Consider the following 18,230-nt stretch of genomic DNA (forward strand, 5'->3'; position numbering starts at 1 on the left):
ACGTCAACGTGCCCTAGGGGCCTGGCGCTGGAGACCAGTTCCCTCCATCGCTGCCCCCTGGCGTGAATGTCCATGGGCCCCCGGCCGCCCGGGGCAGCCCCACACGCCGCGTTCAGGACTTTGGGGAGCCCCAGCCAATGAAATCGGTTCTTCCCCAGCCCGCTGGCTGGGCTCTGGGCTCCCCAGCGGGCCGGAGGGTGCTGCCCCACGGCAAAGGAGGCTGGAGGTCCTGGGGAATGGGCTGTGTTAAGTTGGCTTGGCCAGCGCGGCCCCGTACGGGAGGGGGTGGATTTGCCCAGCCGGGAGCTAAGGAGTCCGCGTCCGTATCGGAGGGGCCGGTGCTATGGGCCGGGGGGCAGGCGGAGACCCTCTCGTCTTCCCCACGCCTCCCCAGGGCTGCCCACACCTGGCCTCACGCTGCCACAGCCCCATCTGTTAGTCAGGGGCTTGTAAGTATTTGTGATGTGTATATAACCTTCCCAATAAACCGGGGCATTCGCCCCGAAATCTCCCCCGCCCCCCAGATGGTAGCTGTGTTTTCATCTGCGATGTCAGCACCCGCCAACTGTAGGAGGGGCTGGACCCCAGAGGGGGGTGGGACGCTGAAAGCTCCCCCCCCATGCCCCACTGAGCCCTTTTCTGACCCTGCCCTGCTCTCCTGCCCCGTCTGCCTCCCCCGTTACCCACCACCATGACCACCTGCTCCCCATCCCTATCTTGGCCCTCCTGGGGCCTGTCTCTCCCCTCATCACCTCCCTATGGTGCCCCCCAACTCCCCATTGCCCCTCCCTCACTGCCCCATAGTTCTGCCCCCATAACCCCCCAATTACTCTTTTGTGGCCCCCTATTGACCCTCCCCAATTGCCCCCTTTGTAGCCTGTTTCCCCTCCCCATAATCCTCTATTGCCCCCCATGATCTTCCCCCCCACGACCCCTATTGCCCTCCTCCCCCAGTTTCCCCACTGGAGTCCCCCTTGCACTGACACCCCATGGTCCCTCCCCTGTGGGGGTTGGATTTTCCCGCACTCAGGACTTGTCACCTGTGGGGCCAGCAGCGCCAGGCAGGAGCCTCCGGGGGGAGGGGCCATGGGGGAGCTGAGGGGGAATGATCATGGGGGGTCAGCATGGGGGCTGTGGGCTGACATGGAGCCATGAGGGATTTATGGTGCATGGGGGGGGGGCTAGCGGGGTGGTGGGGAGGCCTGGGGGGGTCAGTGGGGTGGGGAGGGGAGCTGAGGGGTGTATGGGGCAGCGGGGAAGGTGAGTGTCAGGGGTCTGCGAGGAGGGGGAAGGGTGGGGTAACTGGAGAGGTGAGGGGGGCTGGGGAGCTCTGAAGGGGGTGGGGTGAGCAGGCCCTGGGGGGAGGCCCTGGGGGATAACAGGGAGTCCATGGAGGGGAAATGGGGCTGAGAGGAGATTATGGCAGCAAAGGGGATTTGAGGGGGAGGGGCTGTGGGGAGGATTGGGGGGAGGGCTGGAAGAGGGCTGGGAAGGTTTGGGGGTGATGGGGCCTGTGGGGGGATTTGGGGGAAGAGCGAGGGGGTTTGTGACGGCAGAGGGGAGCGATGAGGGGGCAGGAGAGGGATTCTTGGCAGGAAAGGGGGCAGTAAGGGGGATCTGTGGGGACATGTGGAGTAAAAGGGGCTTTATGAGGCAGTTCAGGCGAAAGATGGACCGAGTGAGAACATAAGGGTGGCATCCTCTGCCCGACCTACCAGGCCTCCTAGTCGCAGCAGTGCGGCTGGGGGGACACAGGCTACTCCCTCGCCCCCCCCAGCAAGGAGCCCCAGATGTCGGCCAGCAGAAGGTAGGAGGCAGAGCCGTTTCTCTGCTGGGAGCTGGGTGGGGGCTGGCTGTTCTGGGGGTCTTGTGTGTCAACGCTGCTACCTTCTCTATTTGGATTGTTCCTTCCTGGTCCCTACCGACCCCGTGTTTCTGGTTTGATAATTTGGCTCTTGGCTCCTGGATAATGAGGGCAAACGAATAATTTGCTTCTCTACCTCCTCTTGGGATGATGCCACCTGCAGCTCCAGAGCTGGGGGTCGGGGGTGTGCTATGCTGGGGTGCAGCTGGGACATCTCTCTGATCTCTCCGTGTCCCAACAGTTTCCCTGCTGGTGGAGAGAGAGGGGCTGGGAGCGTGTGTCTACATGGCTGTTAGACACCTGCAGCTGGCCCAGGCCAGCTGAGTCAGGCTCATGGGACTTGGGCTAAGGGGCTGTTTCATTGCCCTGTAGCCCAGGCTCCATAGAATCATAGAATCATAGAAGATGAGGGTTGGAAGGGACCTCAGCAGGTATCTAGTCCAACCCCCTGCTCAAAACAGGACCAACCCCAACTAAACCATCCCAGTCAGGGCTTTGTCAAGCTGCAGCTTAAAAACCTCTAAGGATGGAGATTCCACCACCTCCCTAGGTAACCCATTCCAGTGCTTCACCACCCTCCTAGGGAAAAATATTTTCCTAATGTCCAACCTTGACCTCCTCCATTGCAATTTGAGACCATTGCTCCTTGTTCTGCCATCTGCCACCACTGAGAACAGCCTAGCCCCATCCTCCCTGGAGCCCCCTTTCAGGTAGTTAAAGGCTGCTATCAAATCCTCCCTCATTCTTCTCTTCTGCATACTAAACAAGCCTAGTTCCTTCAGCCTCTCCTCATAAGTCTTGTGCTCCAGCCCCCTAATCATTTTTGTTGCCCTCCGCTGGACTCTCTCAACTTGTCCACATCCTTTTTGTAGTGGGGGGCCCAAAAGTGGACACAATACTCCAAATGCGGTCTCACCAATGCCGAATAGAGAGGAATGATCACTTCCCTCCATCTGCTGGCAATGCTCCTACTAATCCAGTCCAATATGCTATTAGCTTTCTTGGCAACCAGGACACACTGCTGACTCATATCCAGCTTCTTGTCCACTGTAACTCCCAGGTCCTTTTCTGCAGAACTGCTGCCTAGCTCGTCGGTCCCCAGTCTGTAGCTGTGCATGGGATTCTTCCGTTCTAGGAGCAGGACTCTGCACTTGTCCTTGTTGAACCTCATCAGATTTCTTTTGGCCCAATCCTCCAGTTTGTTTAGGTCCTTCTGTATCCTATCCCTGCCCTCCAGCGTATCTACCACTCCCCCTAGCTTAGTGTCAACTGCAAACCTACTGAGGGTGCATCCACCCCATCCTCCAGATCATTAATGAAGCTGTTGAACAAAACTGGCCACAGGACCGAACCCTGGGGCACTCCGCTTGTTACCGGCTGCCAGCTAGACATGGAGTCACTGATCACTACATGTTGAGCCCAATGATCTAGCCAGCTCTCTATCCATTTTATAGTCCATTCATCCAACCCATACTTCTGTAACTTGCTGATAAGAATACTGTGGGAGACTGTATCAAAAGCTTTGCTAAAGTCAAGGTATATCACGTCCACCGCTTTCCCCATATCCACAGAGCCCGTCACCTCTTCATAGAAAGCAATCAGGTTGGTCAGGCATGACTTTCCCTTGATGAATCCATGCTGACTGTTCCTGATCACCTTCCTCTCTTCCAAGTGCCTTAAAATCAATTCCTTAAGGACCTGCTCCATGATTTTTCCAAGGATTGAGGTGAGGCTGACCGGTCTATAGTTCCCCGGATCCTCTTTCTTCCCTTTCTCGAAGATGGGCACTATATTTGCCTTTTTCCCAATCATTATTGAGCCCAAACCTGAATGTCTACACTGTGGTTAAATAGTCCCTTCTCCCGGGCCAGCTGCAGGTCTCTCGCTGCCGTGTAGACAAGCCCTCAGAGACACGAGGCCTGGCGTGGGTGCACATGGGTAGGAAAGACAAGCGAGGTTTATTGTTAGGGCCCTGGCTGGGTTGCAGCCACTCTCCCCTTGCCAGGTTTTAAGGTGGGTGGTGAAGATCCCTGAGTCAAGGCAAAAACAACGAGAGTTCTGTAGCACTTCAAAGACTAACAAATTTAATTTTAGCAGGCATAAGCTTTCGTGAGCTTCAGCTCACTTCCTCAGATGCAGCACATCTGAGAAAGTGAGCTGAAGCTCACGAAAGCTTATACCTGCTGAAATTAAATTTGTTAGTCTTTAAAGTGCTACAGAACTCTCGTTGTTTTTGCTGTATACAGACTAACACGGCTACCCCTCTGGAACTGAGTCAAGGCAGCTTCCCTCCCTCTCGGACAGATGCTTCTCCCCTCCTCTCCCATCCCTCCCCCCCCCCCCCCTTTTCTGTTCCTGGAGCTTTAATAGCAATTTAAAATGGTGGGGGTCCCAAGATACTGAAATTGGCACGTGCGGCGGTGTGCAGATAGGATGCTCCGAGTTGCACTGCAGGGGTTGTGTGGGGTGTGAGGGAGTCCCCCAGGCACTCGGGCGCAGCCAGGTAGGACTCTGGTGCAACCCCTCAGGTCTCCACATACCTGTGCAGCTGTCTCCTGACACTGGCCTCGGATCATCCAGCCCCCCTGCTCCATCTGGATTCCCCCTGTGAATCCCCCTGGATGGGACTCTGGGGAGCTCTTACACGCCCCCCAAAGGGGCCTTCACCCGCCTGCAGCCAGACGAGATTCGCAGCCAGCGTAGGAGTCAGGAGGGGTTATTAGCTCTCAGGATCACAGCGTAGAGAGACTTTGTTAGCACATTAATTAGAAGTTACAGCAGCCACCAGCTGGGGAGCCTCTGAGTCCACACTCTCGGGCCCTATACTCCCGACCCTCCCATTGGCGACTGCTCTTCCTCCCAGCCATCGCACAGACACGCCTCTCTTGTCCCTTCCCAGGCCTTTGTCTCTTTCCCAGGCAGGATGTTATAACCTGTTGCAGCTGGTTGACTCAGGGCAGAGGGTCCTGTCCAGATCTGGGTATGTAAGGCTGGGGAAGGCCCGTTCGCTCTCTAGTGGCCTCTGCCATGATCACACACCTGGGTCCCATCACCACAATACTTGAGTAATGTGGGGGAAACTGAGGCGTGCGCACACAGCACTCAGAGAACACATTTGGAGCATTTCTACTTCGTCACATCAGGTGATACTGGTCCCCAACTGGCCTCCAGAGCCCAGGGGTGGAAAGGAAATGAAGGGGCGGCTGGTACCTAACCTGCATGGCAGGCAGCCCCCGGGTTCCTCTCTGTATTTTTAGGGGCCTGAATATATTTGAGGATGGGACTGAGCCTTTGGCTCTCTTGGAAACCTAGCCCCATGTCTCTGCCTGAAACTATCTGATCCGTTGCTCCAAATAACACGTGAATACTGGAGAGAAGTCAGTGAGGTGGGGTGTCTCTCGTATTTTCCTGCGTGCCTTTGTCAGGACTTTGGCTCCAGTTTAGCACAAGGGCTTAAATGCTTTGCTGCCATGCTTTGCAGAAGGGGACTGTCACAGTCCAGGGCAACTGGGTCTGTATTTCCCCTTAGTGGCTCAGCAAGGGCCCCCTGCTCTTGGCTTTCAACTCCCCCCTGCTGCCTCTCTGGGGTGGAGATTGAGGTATTCCCAGGCTGGACAGTCCCCTGCCTTCACTGTGTATTTCCCAGCACAGAGAGGTGTATTTCCCTACGATGCTTGCTTGCTTCCTCTGCAAAGATGAATAATGGTGTCATTGCTACAGATAGAAGGTACCACGTGGAGCTTTGCAAGCAAGGCAACTTCATTCTTCAGGCACAGGGCATTACAGAGAAAACATCACAACAATACAAGAACCTGCATGCCTGCTGAGCAGCTTGGTGGAGTTATCCCGACTCTCACGTGGGCTCTGAGAAATGTCATTGTTTCATACCCCACCCAGGGGAAGCCTTGAGCGAACAGGTTCAGCAGAGCGTCAGCTCAGAACCAGCTCCCTCTCTTACGAGGCCTCAGCAGGACAACTCCTTCCAATCTTCCCCATAGGATCAGGGGCCCCCTGGGGACCAGGAGAAAGGCCTAAACTCCAGCTTTTTAGCCCAAAGCCTTTTCTCAGTGTGCGGGTTTCTGGACGGTCCAGTTTGAACCAGTGTCTCCCCCATATCTCCCCCCGGGGTGGGGGGCTGCAAAGGCTGAGAACTGAGACATTCATGAGCCCCCCCGCCCCATGTACACTCGGCCCTGCCCTAGTAGCGAAAGGACCCATGCTTCCAAAGTGACACAGACACAATTGCTTTCAGAATAATCAGGGTAAACCCTACTACAGAAGTGCAGGAACCTCCCCTTGCTCCACCTCTTCCCCCGAGGCTCCACCCCCAATCGCTGCTATTCCCTCCTCCCCCTTCCTTGTCCCTGGATTCTCTCCCCCTCCCTGCTGGTCGAAAACCCAACACCTGGGAACCGTAGACATACGCAAACCTTTCACCCCCCCAGGTTTAATTTAGCTCAATAAAACTTGTCTTCGTTCCCTACGGTTTCATCAGCATGTGACAGGCTATTGTCAGGCTGTCACCGGGGCCTCTGTGTCTAGTCAGTGTCACTATTTTCCCAGGCTTCCCCTTTTGTTTGTGTGGGTCTTTCATAGGGGAGAGAGGAAACAATAGTACAGGAAAACACGACTGTAATACAATAACAGGAGGGGCCATGGGGCAGGGCTCAATATATGTAGGGTGGATGGGGGGCGGGGGATGGCAAGGACTTAGGCACAGGTGCAGAACCTGAAGCTACTTTCAACATGCTGAATTGGATAGATTTCAAGTCGAAAGAGGCCCTTTAATCCTCCTCACACCTTCTGGCTAATGTGTAACTAGCATCAGTTTACACATAAACTCTGAGTTTGATCCCAGGTGGCTTTTACAAGGCTTTCAATAAATAAAAAATACAGTTCTCGGTTGGGAACATTACCTGCTCCCTCCGTCGGTTGTGTGTATAAGGCACCCCGTCTTTATGGTATCTTAATCATCATTCTCTGCTGCCCTTTAGCACTGTGAGGGACGCAGCCCAATTGTAATGGAGGGGGGGAGGATACGGTGAGGTGTTGGGGTGCTGTGGTTCTGGGTGGCCATGTCAATAGTTAGCTAGACAGATAACAACATTGTAGCAGCCCTAAATCGCATGATAGGAGTTGTTGGTGAAATAATGGCAGCCTGCAGAGGAAACTAACTTTTTCACGATCAGAAGTTTATCTCATTCTGACTCAGTGCTGCTCCTTCCTGGAATATAATCTGCACCGCTCAGGAGCTGCTGATGCCCTGCGGGACAGGCCGGGTGTTTTGCACAGTCAGCGTGACTGAAGGGTGGGTGTGAAATCTACTAGATCAGAACAATAGAGGCTTATACTTACTGTGTTCAGGTGTGAATGACCACAAAAGGCACCAGGCCGACTGGCTGTAAGGCCTTGTCTGCCCTAGCGTCTTGAATAATTTGTGCAGTTTGCATTGAACCGGCTGAAATACCAAGGATTCACTGTATCCATACAGGCATTCAGCGCCAGTGCCTGTCCCAGTTGTGGAGTGTGGGGGACAAAGTTATTCCACAGCTGCCTCAGCTGGTCAATTTTCTATAGCTCATTGGCTAAGAGTCTGAGGTGGAGAAAAATATTATAATTTTTAAAAAATGGTCTTAAAATGTAAATTCAATTGTATTTGTTTTTTGCCATATGTAGAATCATAGAATTCTAGGGTTGGAAGGGACTTTGCAAATCCAGTGCACTGCACTTATGGCAAGACCAAGTATCTCTGATGGGTTTTGTCTAAGCTGCTCTTATAAACCTCCAGTGATGGAGATTCCACAACCTCCCTGGGCAATTTATTCCAGTGCTTTGCTACCCTGATAGTTAGGAAGTTTTTTCCTAATGTCCAACTGTGATGGAGTCCCCAGGACCAGTGATCAGGAACCACTTGGGACGCAGCCAGAACTGTCCAAACTCCCCCGGTGTGGGACCCTGGGGAGCTCCTCCACACCCCCAAAGGGGCCATGCACCTGCCTGCAGCCAGACGTGATTTACAGCCAGTGTGGGAGTCAGGAGGGTTAATTAGTGTCACACTGGTTAGGTTGTGGGTGGGAGGCAACATTTATTATATTGTTTGACATCAATATGTCAAAATCATAATAATCCATGTGGGATATACCATGTCAGGTACTGTCAGAATGGCTATAAAGTGCTAAGAAAGATGATGGTGTTTATATTCATGTGTTATGTGTGTAGGAGAAGTTTACGAACATATTTGATGTACCTGTATTTCAAATTGTGCTGCCTGGGCAACACCCCAGATAGGATGGCGGCGGGATGATAGCCTGCTTAATGGCCCATCAAAATCTTTACAGAAGCAAAGGGCCCAGGAAGAATCTAAAGGCATACCTAAAGAGTTATCAGGATTGGCCCATGTGATTCTGGACTCCATTTTAGTTCTTGTAACATTCCACAAGGCCGCATGGCCAGGGATAGAGGATATATAATGCCAAGCCACAGAAACCATTTTGCCTTTGTTCCTGTTCAGTTAGTGACATATACCTGCCTCTGGATCAATTCATTTTGCAACTGAACTGAAGGACTTAGACCCATCCAGATGTTGGATATGTACCAGAGGAACTGAACAAGCCTGCAACTCCACAATTCTCCCAGAGACTTGATGTATATGGACTTACAATCATCTGTATGTATTTGATTTGCTTTGACCCTTTAACATTTCTCTTATGGTTTCTTTCTTTCTTTTTACAATAAACCTTTAGTTTTAGTCACTAGAGGATTGGCTGGCAGCGTGGTATTTTAGGTAAGATCCAAACTTATATTGAACTGGTACTGTGGCTGACCCATTGGAGTCAGAGGAAAACTGTTTAGTAAAGAGCATAGCGTTTAAACAACTGGTCTCTTTACTGGACCTAGTGCTGATTTGGGAGCCAGGAGCTGAAATGTAGTAAAGGGGGCTGTGTGCATTTGTATACTGGCTTCTGTGGGGATTCAGAAGTGCAGTTTATGGCTGGTTGGGAAATCTGGCTTCAGTGCCACCCACCAGCACTGGGAGAATCTGTTCTCCGTTTGCAGCCTGCCCTGACCTTGGCATTGTCAGGTGGCTACCCTGGGCATGGGACGGGTCACAATTTGCTCTCAGGATCACAGCGTAGAGAGAAAACAACGAGAGTCCTGTAGCACCTTAAAGACTAACACATTTCTGCGTACATAAGCTTTCGTGGGCTGCAGCCCACTTCGTCAGATGCATGAAGTGGAAATCACAGGTAGGAGGTGTATATATATACATCCAAGGGTGAGAGACAACCATGTGGAGGGCAAGTGCTAACAAAGTCCATTCAGTTAGAGTAGATGAGGCCTATTCACAATTGTTGATTAGAGGATGATTATGTGTGAACAGTGGCAATTACTTAATTTGTTAGTCTTTAAGGTGCTACAGGACTCTCGTTGTTTTTGCTGTATACAGACTAACACGGCTACCCTTCTGGAGCTTTTCAGCATAGAGAGACTTTGTTAGCAGATTAACTAGGAATTACAGCAGTGACTGGAGTCTCAGAGTCCCGTTTTGGGCTCCACTCCCCTCGACCCCCTCACAGGCAACCGACTTTCCTCCCAGCCACTGGACAGACCCCGGCCTCTGGCCCTTCCCCTGTCCTTTGTCTCTTTCCCAGACAAGGTGTTACAACCTGTTGTAGCTGGTTTGACCCAGGAGGGCAAAGGGGGTCTGCCCTGGCCTGCATACATGTGGCCTCTGCCCTCTGGTGGTCTCTGCAATGATCACACACCGGGTCCCATCACCGAAATACATGAATAACATATGGGGAAATACATGAGTAACATATGGGGTAGACGGAGGCACACACACAGCATTCGGAGGAAACACTGGGACATCTCCACTTTGTCACACCAACTTAAACCATCCTTGCTGCAATTTGTTTCTTGTCCTATCCTCAGAGGTTAAGAAGAAATTTTTTTCTCCCTCCTCCTTGTAACAACCTTCTATGTACTTGAAAGCTGTTACCCTGTGCCCCCTCAGTCGTCTCTTCTGCAGACCGAACAAACCCAATCTTTTCAATCTTCCCTCCTAGCCCATGTTTTCTAGACCTTGTCTAGGTCATTTTTGTTGCTCTTCTCTGAACTTTCTCCAGTGTGGCCACATCTTTCCTAAATGTGCTGCTCAGAACTGGACACAATACTCCAGCTGAGGACTAATCAGCGCAGAGTAGAGCGGAAGAATTACTACTCATGTCTTGCTTACAACACTCCTGCTAATACCTCCCAGAATGATGGTTGCTTTTTTTGCAACAGCGTTACACTGTTGACTCATATTTAGCTTGTGATCCACTCTGACCCCCAGATCCCTTTCCACAGCACTCCTTCCTAGGCAGTCATTTCCCATGTGTGCAACTGGTTGTTCCTTCCTAAGTGGAGTACTTTGCATTTGGCCTTATCGAATTTCATCCTATTTACCTCAGACTAATTCTCCAGTTTGCCCAGATCATTTTGAATTTTAATCCTGTCCTCCAAAACACTCGCAACCCCGCCCAGCTTGGTACCAACTGCAAACTGTATAAGTGTACTCTCTGTGCTGATATCTAAATCACCGATGAAGATATTGAACAGCATCAGAACCAGACCTGGTCCCTGGAGGACTCCACTTTTATGCCCTTCCAGCTTGACTGTGAACCATTGATCCCTACTCTCTGGGAACGGTTTTCCAACAAATTATGGACCCACCTTATAATATCTCCTTCTAGGTTGTATGGTCCTAAATTGCTAAAGTGGCAGTCTTGTACTTGTTTCTTTAATTAGTTCCCTAATGGTTAGCAGAAAAAAATCTCCATATGACATCTACAAATTTACTAAGAAGTTTCAAACTCACAAGGCCCATCTCTCCTGCGAAAGCCAAGGGCGAGGGCTGTATTCCTAGATTTCCAAGACCAGATGGGACCACTGGGAACTAGTCTGACCACATGTATAACACAGGCCAGAAAACTTCCCAAAATCATTCCAGTTTGAATGTGAAATGAACGTCTCTACTATGAGGGCAGCACAACTCCAGCGTAAAATTGCTAAGCAACCCCCCTGCCCACCATATTTTATGCCGGTAAGAACAGTTTCTAGTAATAACACAGTTTTAGCCCTTGATGGTGCAACCACTTAAGCACATGCTTAATTCTGAGCATGTGAATATTCCCTTTGACTCTTCTGTCACTTGGTAGTCAATGGGGTGATTCATGTGCGTACTTGCTGAGGTGGGTCTTTCCCAAGAGATGTCTTGTACTCACTGTGTTGTGATACTTTAGAATACTGTTATGAGTTGGGTGAAACCTTGTTAGGGGTTGATTTAAATTCTTATTGAGACTAATAGATGTAAACTCACCCTTCAGTTAATGACTGCAAGAGTAGGGACAAAAGGAGAATGTAATCTGCCCAAGAGCTTTTGCTGAGTATTATTTTGGGTAGGGCCGTGTGTGCATGTGGGAAGCCAGACCAGACATAAAACTGAAAGACTAAGGGCTTATCTACACATAAACCCTTGCAGTGGCACCAGCACTTCAGAGAAGATGCAGCCTATGCCAAGGCTTCTCCCATCGGCATAGGTAATCCACCCCCTGAGAGACAATAGCCAGGTCGATTGGAGAATTCTTCCGTCAACCTAGTGCTGTCCACACCAGGGGTTAGGTTGATATACCTGTGTCTCTCTTGAGGATGTGGATTTTTTACGTCTCTGAGAGATATGGCTATACCCAAGTAAATTCCTAGTGTAGACCAGGCCTGAGACAGTTTGAAGGAGCAACCGAGACCACAGTGTGTGACCCTGGAAGAAACAGGTGGAGAGGTTTTTGGGTTGGCGGTGCAGGCTGAAAAGAGCATTCTTGGTGCTCTCAGCAAAATAAATTGTTTCCTGCTATTTGATTCTCTCTGCGTTTAGAGGCACGGGACTTTGCACAGTGCTTGTAAGTAAACAAAACTGCAGCTAAGAAATATCTGACTTGCCACCAGTTTCTCCTCCTAACTAGAACGATCTACTTGATCCTGAATTGGTGGCTAGCTGCTCAGGTCAAAAGGGTTATGACTGCTATGCTTGATAGCAGTGCTGAGGGGGATAGGGAGGCCCCCAGCCCCATGGAAACTCTCTCCCCAGAGTTGCCATTTTTTTCTCTGGTGCTAGCAGGGCCTCGCAACCAGTTCTGCTTCCTGCTTTCACTGTCCTGGCTCACAGTGGGAGAGACCCAGAAAAAGAGATAAAGAATAGCCTTGAGTTCATTGATATTTACACGACACCAGGGATGAAATGCAACTGCTCCCCCGGTGAGATTGAGCGATCTGTGTATACACTGACTCCCTGCTCCCCCACTATGTGCCTTGTACTTGCCTTACTGCCATGTGAGCCCTCTGCATCTCTATGGTGTGATTCGCACTCCCAGCAGCATCTGTGTCCCCGGGGTCAGGTGGAGGGGGGGTCCTCAGGATGTCCTCCATTGGGGGCAGGGTGGTCCTGGGGGGTATGCTGTCTAGGGCTGAAGGGGAAGTTTCCTGTGGTACCAGCCCCCTCCCCCTCGTGACACTCCCTTCCCAGTTATCACAATGTCTGTGGTAGAAGAAAAACTTTTATTGCAGCGCTGTTCACAGGGGCTGTCCGCACCTCTCCCACTGCCCCACAGGGTGGGGCCTAGAGCTGGGTACGGAAGTGCAGGCCCGTCCCCTCCATGCGGCACTGGTAATGGGCATCGAACGCCTCGCTCTGCGCCACCGTGAAATAGTTCTTCCAGTCGCCAACCTCCCCTGGGGAGGAGAGGGGGTATTAGTGGGGAGACCCCCCCACTAGCCACTGCTGCCCCTTCCACCACCAAGTGCTTCCATCCCAGCCACAGGACCCCAGCTCCAGGGAATGCCCCCATTCGTGCCATGCTAAGTCACTGATTTCCCACAATCCTTTGCCATTGCGAACACAGGACAAGACAGTCAGGAAGCATGCCACGTGGACTCATCCCAACAGTATTTACCCAGAATCCCTTGGCAGAGCGGAGAGGATATGACCATCCCCCCAGTGACACTAGGGGAGCTGATGCCAAGTGATCATGACCACCTGCAAGGGACTCTGGGTAATGAGGCATGACTCTCCTTGGGGGGGCCATTAGGCTTCACACCAAGCAGGCATTACCCACAGTGCCTTGCTCAAGTCTCCCAGGCCCTGTACCAAAGGGATACAGACCAGTGTACAGGGAACTTTCCAGTCAAAGCCAGCGGGGATGGTTACCCACAATCCCCCAGATGCTCCAACCCCCCTGTCTCCCCGCTCACCCTTGCGCATAAAGGGGCTGACGTTCTGGTCCAGGATGGTGCTGGGGACACTTCTATAGTTGGCCATGGGGTTCTCCTTCATGATCTGGAAAGACGTTTGCTGGGCGATCTTCTCCAGAACCTCTAGGGGCAGCTCCACCTCCAAGAAGTCCATGACCCTGCGGATCTCCCGGGCTGGGTACTGGTCGGGGAGAGGAATGATGACCCAACAACCTCTTGATGCCAACTGGCCAAGGGCACAGTGTTGCATATGCATTACAGGGATCCTTTGGGTCTGGTATCTACATATTAGTTCTCCAAAGACTGTCAAGTAAAGTCTTCAATGAAAGCCTGTATTGTGCTAGTCATCATAATAACTGGAAGATGTACGTATGGAAAATATGTAAAGAGTTATGCATAGATACTGAAAGTTATGTTCTCTAGGTCTGTGAGCTAAGGCAGATCACCAAAAGATGACCTGTGTACCCGTATCAGGCAGTGTGGGGGAGACTCTCATCTCATTCTGGCTAGTCGTGTGTAAATTAAGCATTGTTTGGTTCACACTGGATGCCCGTTTATGGTCTGAGCTGAATTCTAATCAGTAGATTATGGGGGCTGCAGGGAAAAACAGAACTAATAGGGTTACACTCTATCTGTGGTGAAGATGAACCCCCCCAGTTAGAACATCAGAAAGGCCATACGGGGTCAGACCAATAGTGCATCTAGCCCAGCATCTCCTACACCTGTCTTCTGACAGTGGCTGCTTCCAGATGCTTCAGAGGGAATGACCAGACTAGGGCAACTATCCAGTGATCCACCCCCTGTCGTCCACTCCCAGCTTCTGGCAGTCAGAGGTTAGGGCCACCCAGAGCATGGGGCATCGTCCCTGACCACCTTGGCAAATAGCCATTGATGGCTCCATGAACGTCTCTAATTCTTTTTTAACCCAGTTATATTTTTGGCCTTCACAACATCCTCTGACAATGAGTGCCACAGGTTGACTGCACTGCGTGAAGAAGTGCTGTCTTATGTTTTATTTTAAATCTATTAATTTAATTGGATGAGGCCTAGTTTTTGGAAGGCGTAAATAACACTTCCCTATTCACTCTCTCCATACCATTCATGATTTTATAGCCCTGTATCCCTTTCCTAATGGGTCATAACATTCTGTTCTCTTTTTTGTCCGCCCCTGCACACTGAATGGATGTTTTCACAGAACTATCCATGATGACTCCAAGATCTCTTTTTTTGAGTGATAACAGCTAATTTAGACCCCACCGTTATGTATGTATAGTTGGGGTTATGTTTTACAATATACACAACTTTGCACTTATAATTTCATCTGCCATTGTGTTGCCCAGTCACCCAGTTTCGCAAGACCCCTTTGTAACTCTTCACAGTCAGCTTTGGATTTGACTGTATTGAGTAATTTTATATGGTCTGCAGACTTTGTCACCTCATCATTTACCCCTTTTCCAGCTCTTTTATGAATATGTTGAATAGCACTCAATCAAGAACAGACCCCTGGGGGACCCTGCTGTTTACCTCTCTCCATTGTGAAAACTACCATTTATTCCCACCTTTGTTTCCTATCTTTTACCCAGTTACCAATCCAGGAGAGGACCTTCATTCTTATTCCATGTCTGTTTACTTTGCTTATGATCTTGATGAGGGATCTTGTGAAAGGCTTTCTGAGGGTATGTTTACACTGCAAAACAGTACCTGCAGCTGGTCTGTGTCAGCCAACTCTTGCTCTCAGGGCTTGGGCTGCAGGCTATACAACTGTGGTGCAGATGTTTGGGCTTGGGCAGGAGCCCGGATTCTGGGATCCTGAGGGGAAGCTTCCAGAGCCTGGCTCCAGCCTGAGCCCCACGAGCCCAAGTCAGCTACACAAGCAACCCCTGGGTATTTTATTGCAGTGTAGAAATATCATGAAAATCCAAGTGTCACGCGGGATGGCACGGGACGGGTCACACCAAGTACATTAGATCCACTGGGTCTCCTTTGTCCACATGCCGGCTGAGACCCCCAAATAATTCTAGTAGATTGGCGAGGCATGATTTCCCTTTATAAAAGCCATGTTGACTCTTCCCCAATATATCGTGTTCATCTATGTCTCTGATAATTCTGTCCTTTACTCTAGTTTCAACCAGTTTGCCTGGTGCTGAAGTTAGGCTTACCAGCCTGTAATTGCCGGGATTGCCTCTGGAGCCTCTTTTAAAAATTGGGGTGACATTAGCCATCCTCCAGTCATCTGGCACAGAAGCCTATTTAAGTGATAGGTTACTTATCACATTTAGTTGGTCTGCAATTTCATATTTGAGTTTCCTTCAGAACTCTTGGGTGACACCGTTTGGGTCTGATGGCTTCTCACTGTTTAATGGATCAGTTATTCCTTCAGTTTGTGAGGACAAGCCACCAGTCACCAGCAGATCTTTGGAGAAGAGATTTCAGCCAGAGTGGTTGAAAACGCTGTGAAAAGTACTTGGAATAAACTACCTTGTCGGAGACAGGGGAATGCCTCGTGAGTTAAATTTAGGATCTAGAAAGCAGATTATGATTTTTTAAATATGTAACCATTTTTTCCCAATATTCTCATTCAGTCACTTGACTATCTCTTGATGATACACTTATTATTGTTCTCTCTATAAATATAGCTAAGTGCTGTGATAAGCGGATCGGTGATCCAGAGCTGAATCTTACAAGCTGGTGTGTTCTGATTCTTTGGGAGTAAAGGATCTGTAAGATGCTCTGCGACTGTTCAGTGGATCAGGGCTGGAAACTCTAGAGTGACGCTCTGAGGGCTCAGGGGCTGACATGCGCCTATCACTAACCTGGACAGAGAGAGGGAGGCCTGTGGAGGCCAGGGACAGCGGAGTTTGTGCTATCAAAGGCTGGTGGTTTCAAGGAACTGAACCAGAGTAGGCACAGGCATGACCATCATGCTAAGGGTAGGTAATGGTGAGGTGACTCAGAACCCAGTGTGCCCCTGGGGAGCCTCGCAGTGCCTCGCCCCATGCAGCCCATCCCCTCGTTCCACGCTCACCTCTTTCAAGTCCTCGTAGAAGACATAGAGGATGCAGTGATTTGACTGTTCATCCCAGTAGCGACAGACATGGTCGTACCACGAGCCCCAGGCCACTGTGGGGAGAGAGACTGAGCTGACATCGCCAAGAGTCATAGGAGGCAACCTTTGCTGTGGTCACCGTATGGATTCACACCAAGTGGTAGTTATCCAGAATCCCTTGCTCGCCTCCACCAGGTAAGGACCGGTCCGTATACCCCCACGGGGGGAACCTCAGGTCTGGAACCAATGGAGCTTCTTCTCCACGATCCCTCAGGGCCTCAGAGCCTAGGAAGGGGTGGGAGAAGGGAGGTGGAGCTGCTATGGGGCCTCTGCACCCTCCCCCCGCTACTGACATTTCCCCTCCATGAACTTCTGCAGATATTGTTCCCAGGGGCCCGGCTCCGGCTGCGTCTTGTTCATCTGGTCGAAGAAGTAATAGGAGACCACGTTATCCTTGGCGTTTCGGGCCATGTAGATCACCTAGGGAGGAGAGAGAGCTGTGGCTGCGGGTTGGGATTTAGGGGGAGCCCCGGACTGGGGCAGCAGGGACTGTGGGTCGGGAGCAAGGGGCAGCAGCCGAGCTGTTGGGTGGAGGAGGGGGTCTCTTGCCTTGCACCTATTCTCCCAGAAGGACTTGGGAACCAGCTGGAAAGGCAGGTGGGTCTTGATGACTCGGGGGGAGGGAACATTCACCAGCTGCTGCACGCCTGCAGGAGATCAGAGCAGAGGGAGCGTTGGCCGTGCGGGCAGAGCCCAGCGAGCAGGTGGCGGGGTTGCAGTCTTGCTCCCTGCCCCCAGCAGGCACTCACCTGAGGGCACTGGGGGCGGGGAGCAGATCTCCAGGAAGGGGATCCGGACGTGGGTAGGGGCTCGGGAGGCCTTTTCCACATCCCCTCGCACCAGGATCAGGTCCACAATCTCCTGCATCCACGTGGTCCCTGACGAGGGAGAGTCACAAACAGAGAACACCCCAGCCCCCCGTGCTCACGCCAAGGCGGCACTACCTAGAATCCTTTGCCAGAAGCAGTCGTGGGACCTTACGCTCCAGCCCCCCCACTGGGAGAGGCCAGGCTGGGTAGCCAGGAGCCCCCCCAGCCAGCGCCCCTGCCCCACCTCCCACAGCTCCCCCTACTGGGAGAGGCCGAGGGCTGGAGTAGCCAGGAGCCCACCCCCTCACAGCATCCCGCCCCTCACAGTGCCCCTTGCTGGGAGAGTCTGGGGGCTGGAGTAGCCGGGAGCCCCCCAGCTCCCCTGCGCCGCTTCCCACAGCGCCCCCTGTGATAGGCTGGGCTGGTCTCTTACCTGCCTTGGGGTAGGTGGCAATGAGGAGGTCATCAGGCCGGGCCTGGAAGTCCTCGATGGGGCCCCACTGCTGGGCAATGGGCTCCATGAGGGGGATCCCGTGGACCAGGTGGAGGGGGAAACGGTGGAAGACGTCAGTGGAGTCATGCAGGGCCTTATCGTAGTCCTTTGGAGCTGCCATGGCGGGGGGGAGCCCTGCTTAGGGACCCCTTGGGATCCTGCAAGGGGGGTCCTAGCTGGGGGGAGCAGGCTGGGTGCTGGGGGTGCTGCAGGGTCCTAGCTGGGAACACAGACTGGGTTCTGCGGGTGCTGGCTCAGGGGTCCCTGGCTGAAGGTGCAGGCTGGGTCCCGTCTGATCCCATCTGAGCTATGTCTGCATCCTGTGCCACTGAGTTTCCGCACTGCACAGAGCTCAGTCCAACTGAGTGAACAGTCTTTGCCTGCGGCCCAGCCCCTTGGAGCTGGCTGGTTACATGCAGATGGGTGGAACTGAGGGCAAGCTGCCAACCCCAACGGAATCTGTCCCCGGGCTTCCTGCTGTCAGCCTCCTGCACTCCTCCTCCCAGTGCCGGGCATGCCCCTCCCCCAGAGTCACACTCCCTGTGCCCCCCTTGTCCCCCCTCACAGCCCGCCAGCAGTGACAGCCTCCACAAATGCCACGACCCCAAACATGACACCTCCTGCCTCCTCCACACAGCGATCCCCCCTCCTCTTTTATGTTCCCCTGCC

General features: G+C 52.0%; 1 protein-coding gene across 2 annotated transcripts; it reads right to left on the reverse strand.

Moving 5' to 3' along the window:
• Positions 1-12,443: 12,443 nt before the first annotated feature.
• LOC137151494 (sulfotransferase 1B1-like) lies at positions 12,444-17,939 on the reverse strand. 2 transcript variants are annotated; one of them, XM_067545759.1, is made up of 7 exons: positions 17,502-17,939; positions 17,009-17,137; positions 16,809-16,906; positions 16,553-16,679; positions 16,179-16,273; positions 13,154-13,334; positions 12,444-12,634 (listed from the first exon to the last, which is right to left on the reverse strand). In XM_067545759.1, exons 1-7 carry the CDS (start codon positions 17,680-17,682, stop codon positions 12,522-12,524), a joined length of 924 nt encoding a protein of 307 aa, XP_067401860.1. In that variant the 5' UTR covers positions 17,683-17,939; the 3' UTR covers positions 12,444-12,521. The 2 variants fall into 2 exon arrangements, with proteins under 2 accessions (XP_067401860.1, XP_067401861.1); XM_067545760.1 differs by having other exon boundaries at positions 17,009-17,120; positions 17,502-17,630.
• Between the last annotated feature and the right edge of the window lie 291 nt (positions 17,940-18,230).

The sequence above is a fragment of the Emydura macquarii genome, unplaced genomic scaffold (assembly GCF_026122565.2).
Source record: "Emydura macquarii macquarii isolate MOO-44397 ecotype Brisbane River unplaced genomic scaffold, CSIRO-AGI_Emac_v2 contig_1093, whole genome shotgun sequence".
NCBI lineage: Eukaryota > Metazoa > Chordata > Testudines > Chelidae > Emydura > Emydura macquarii.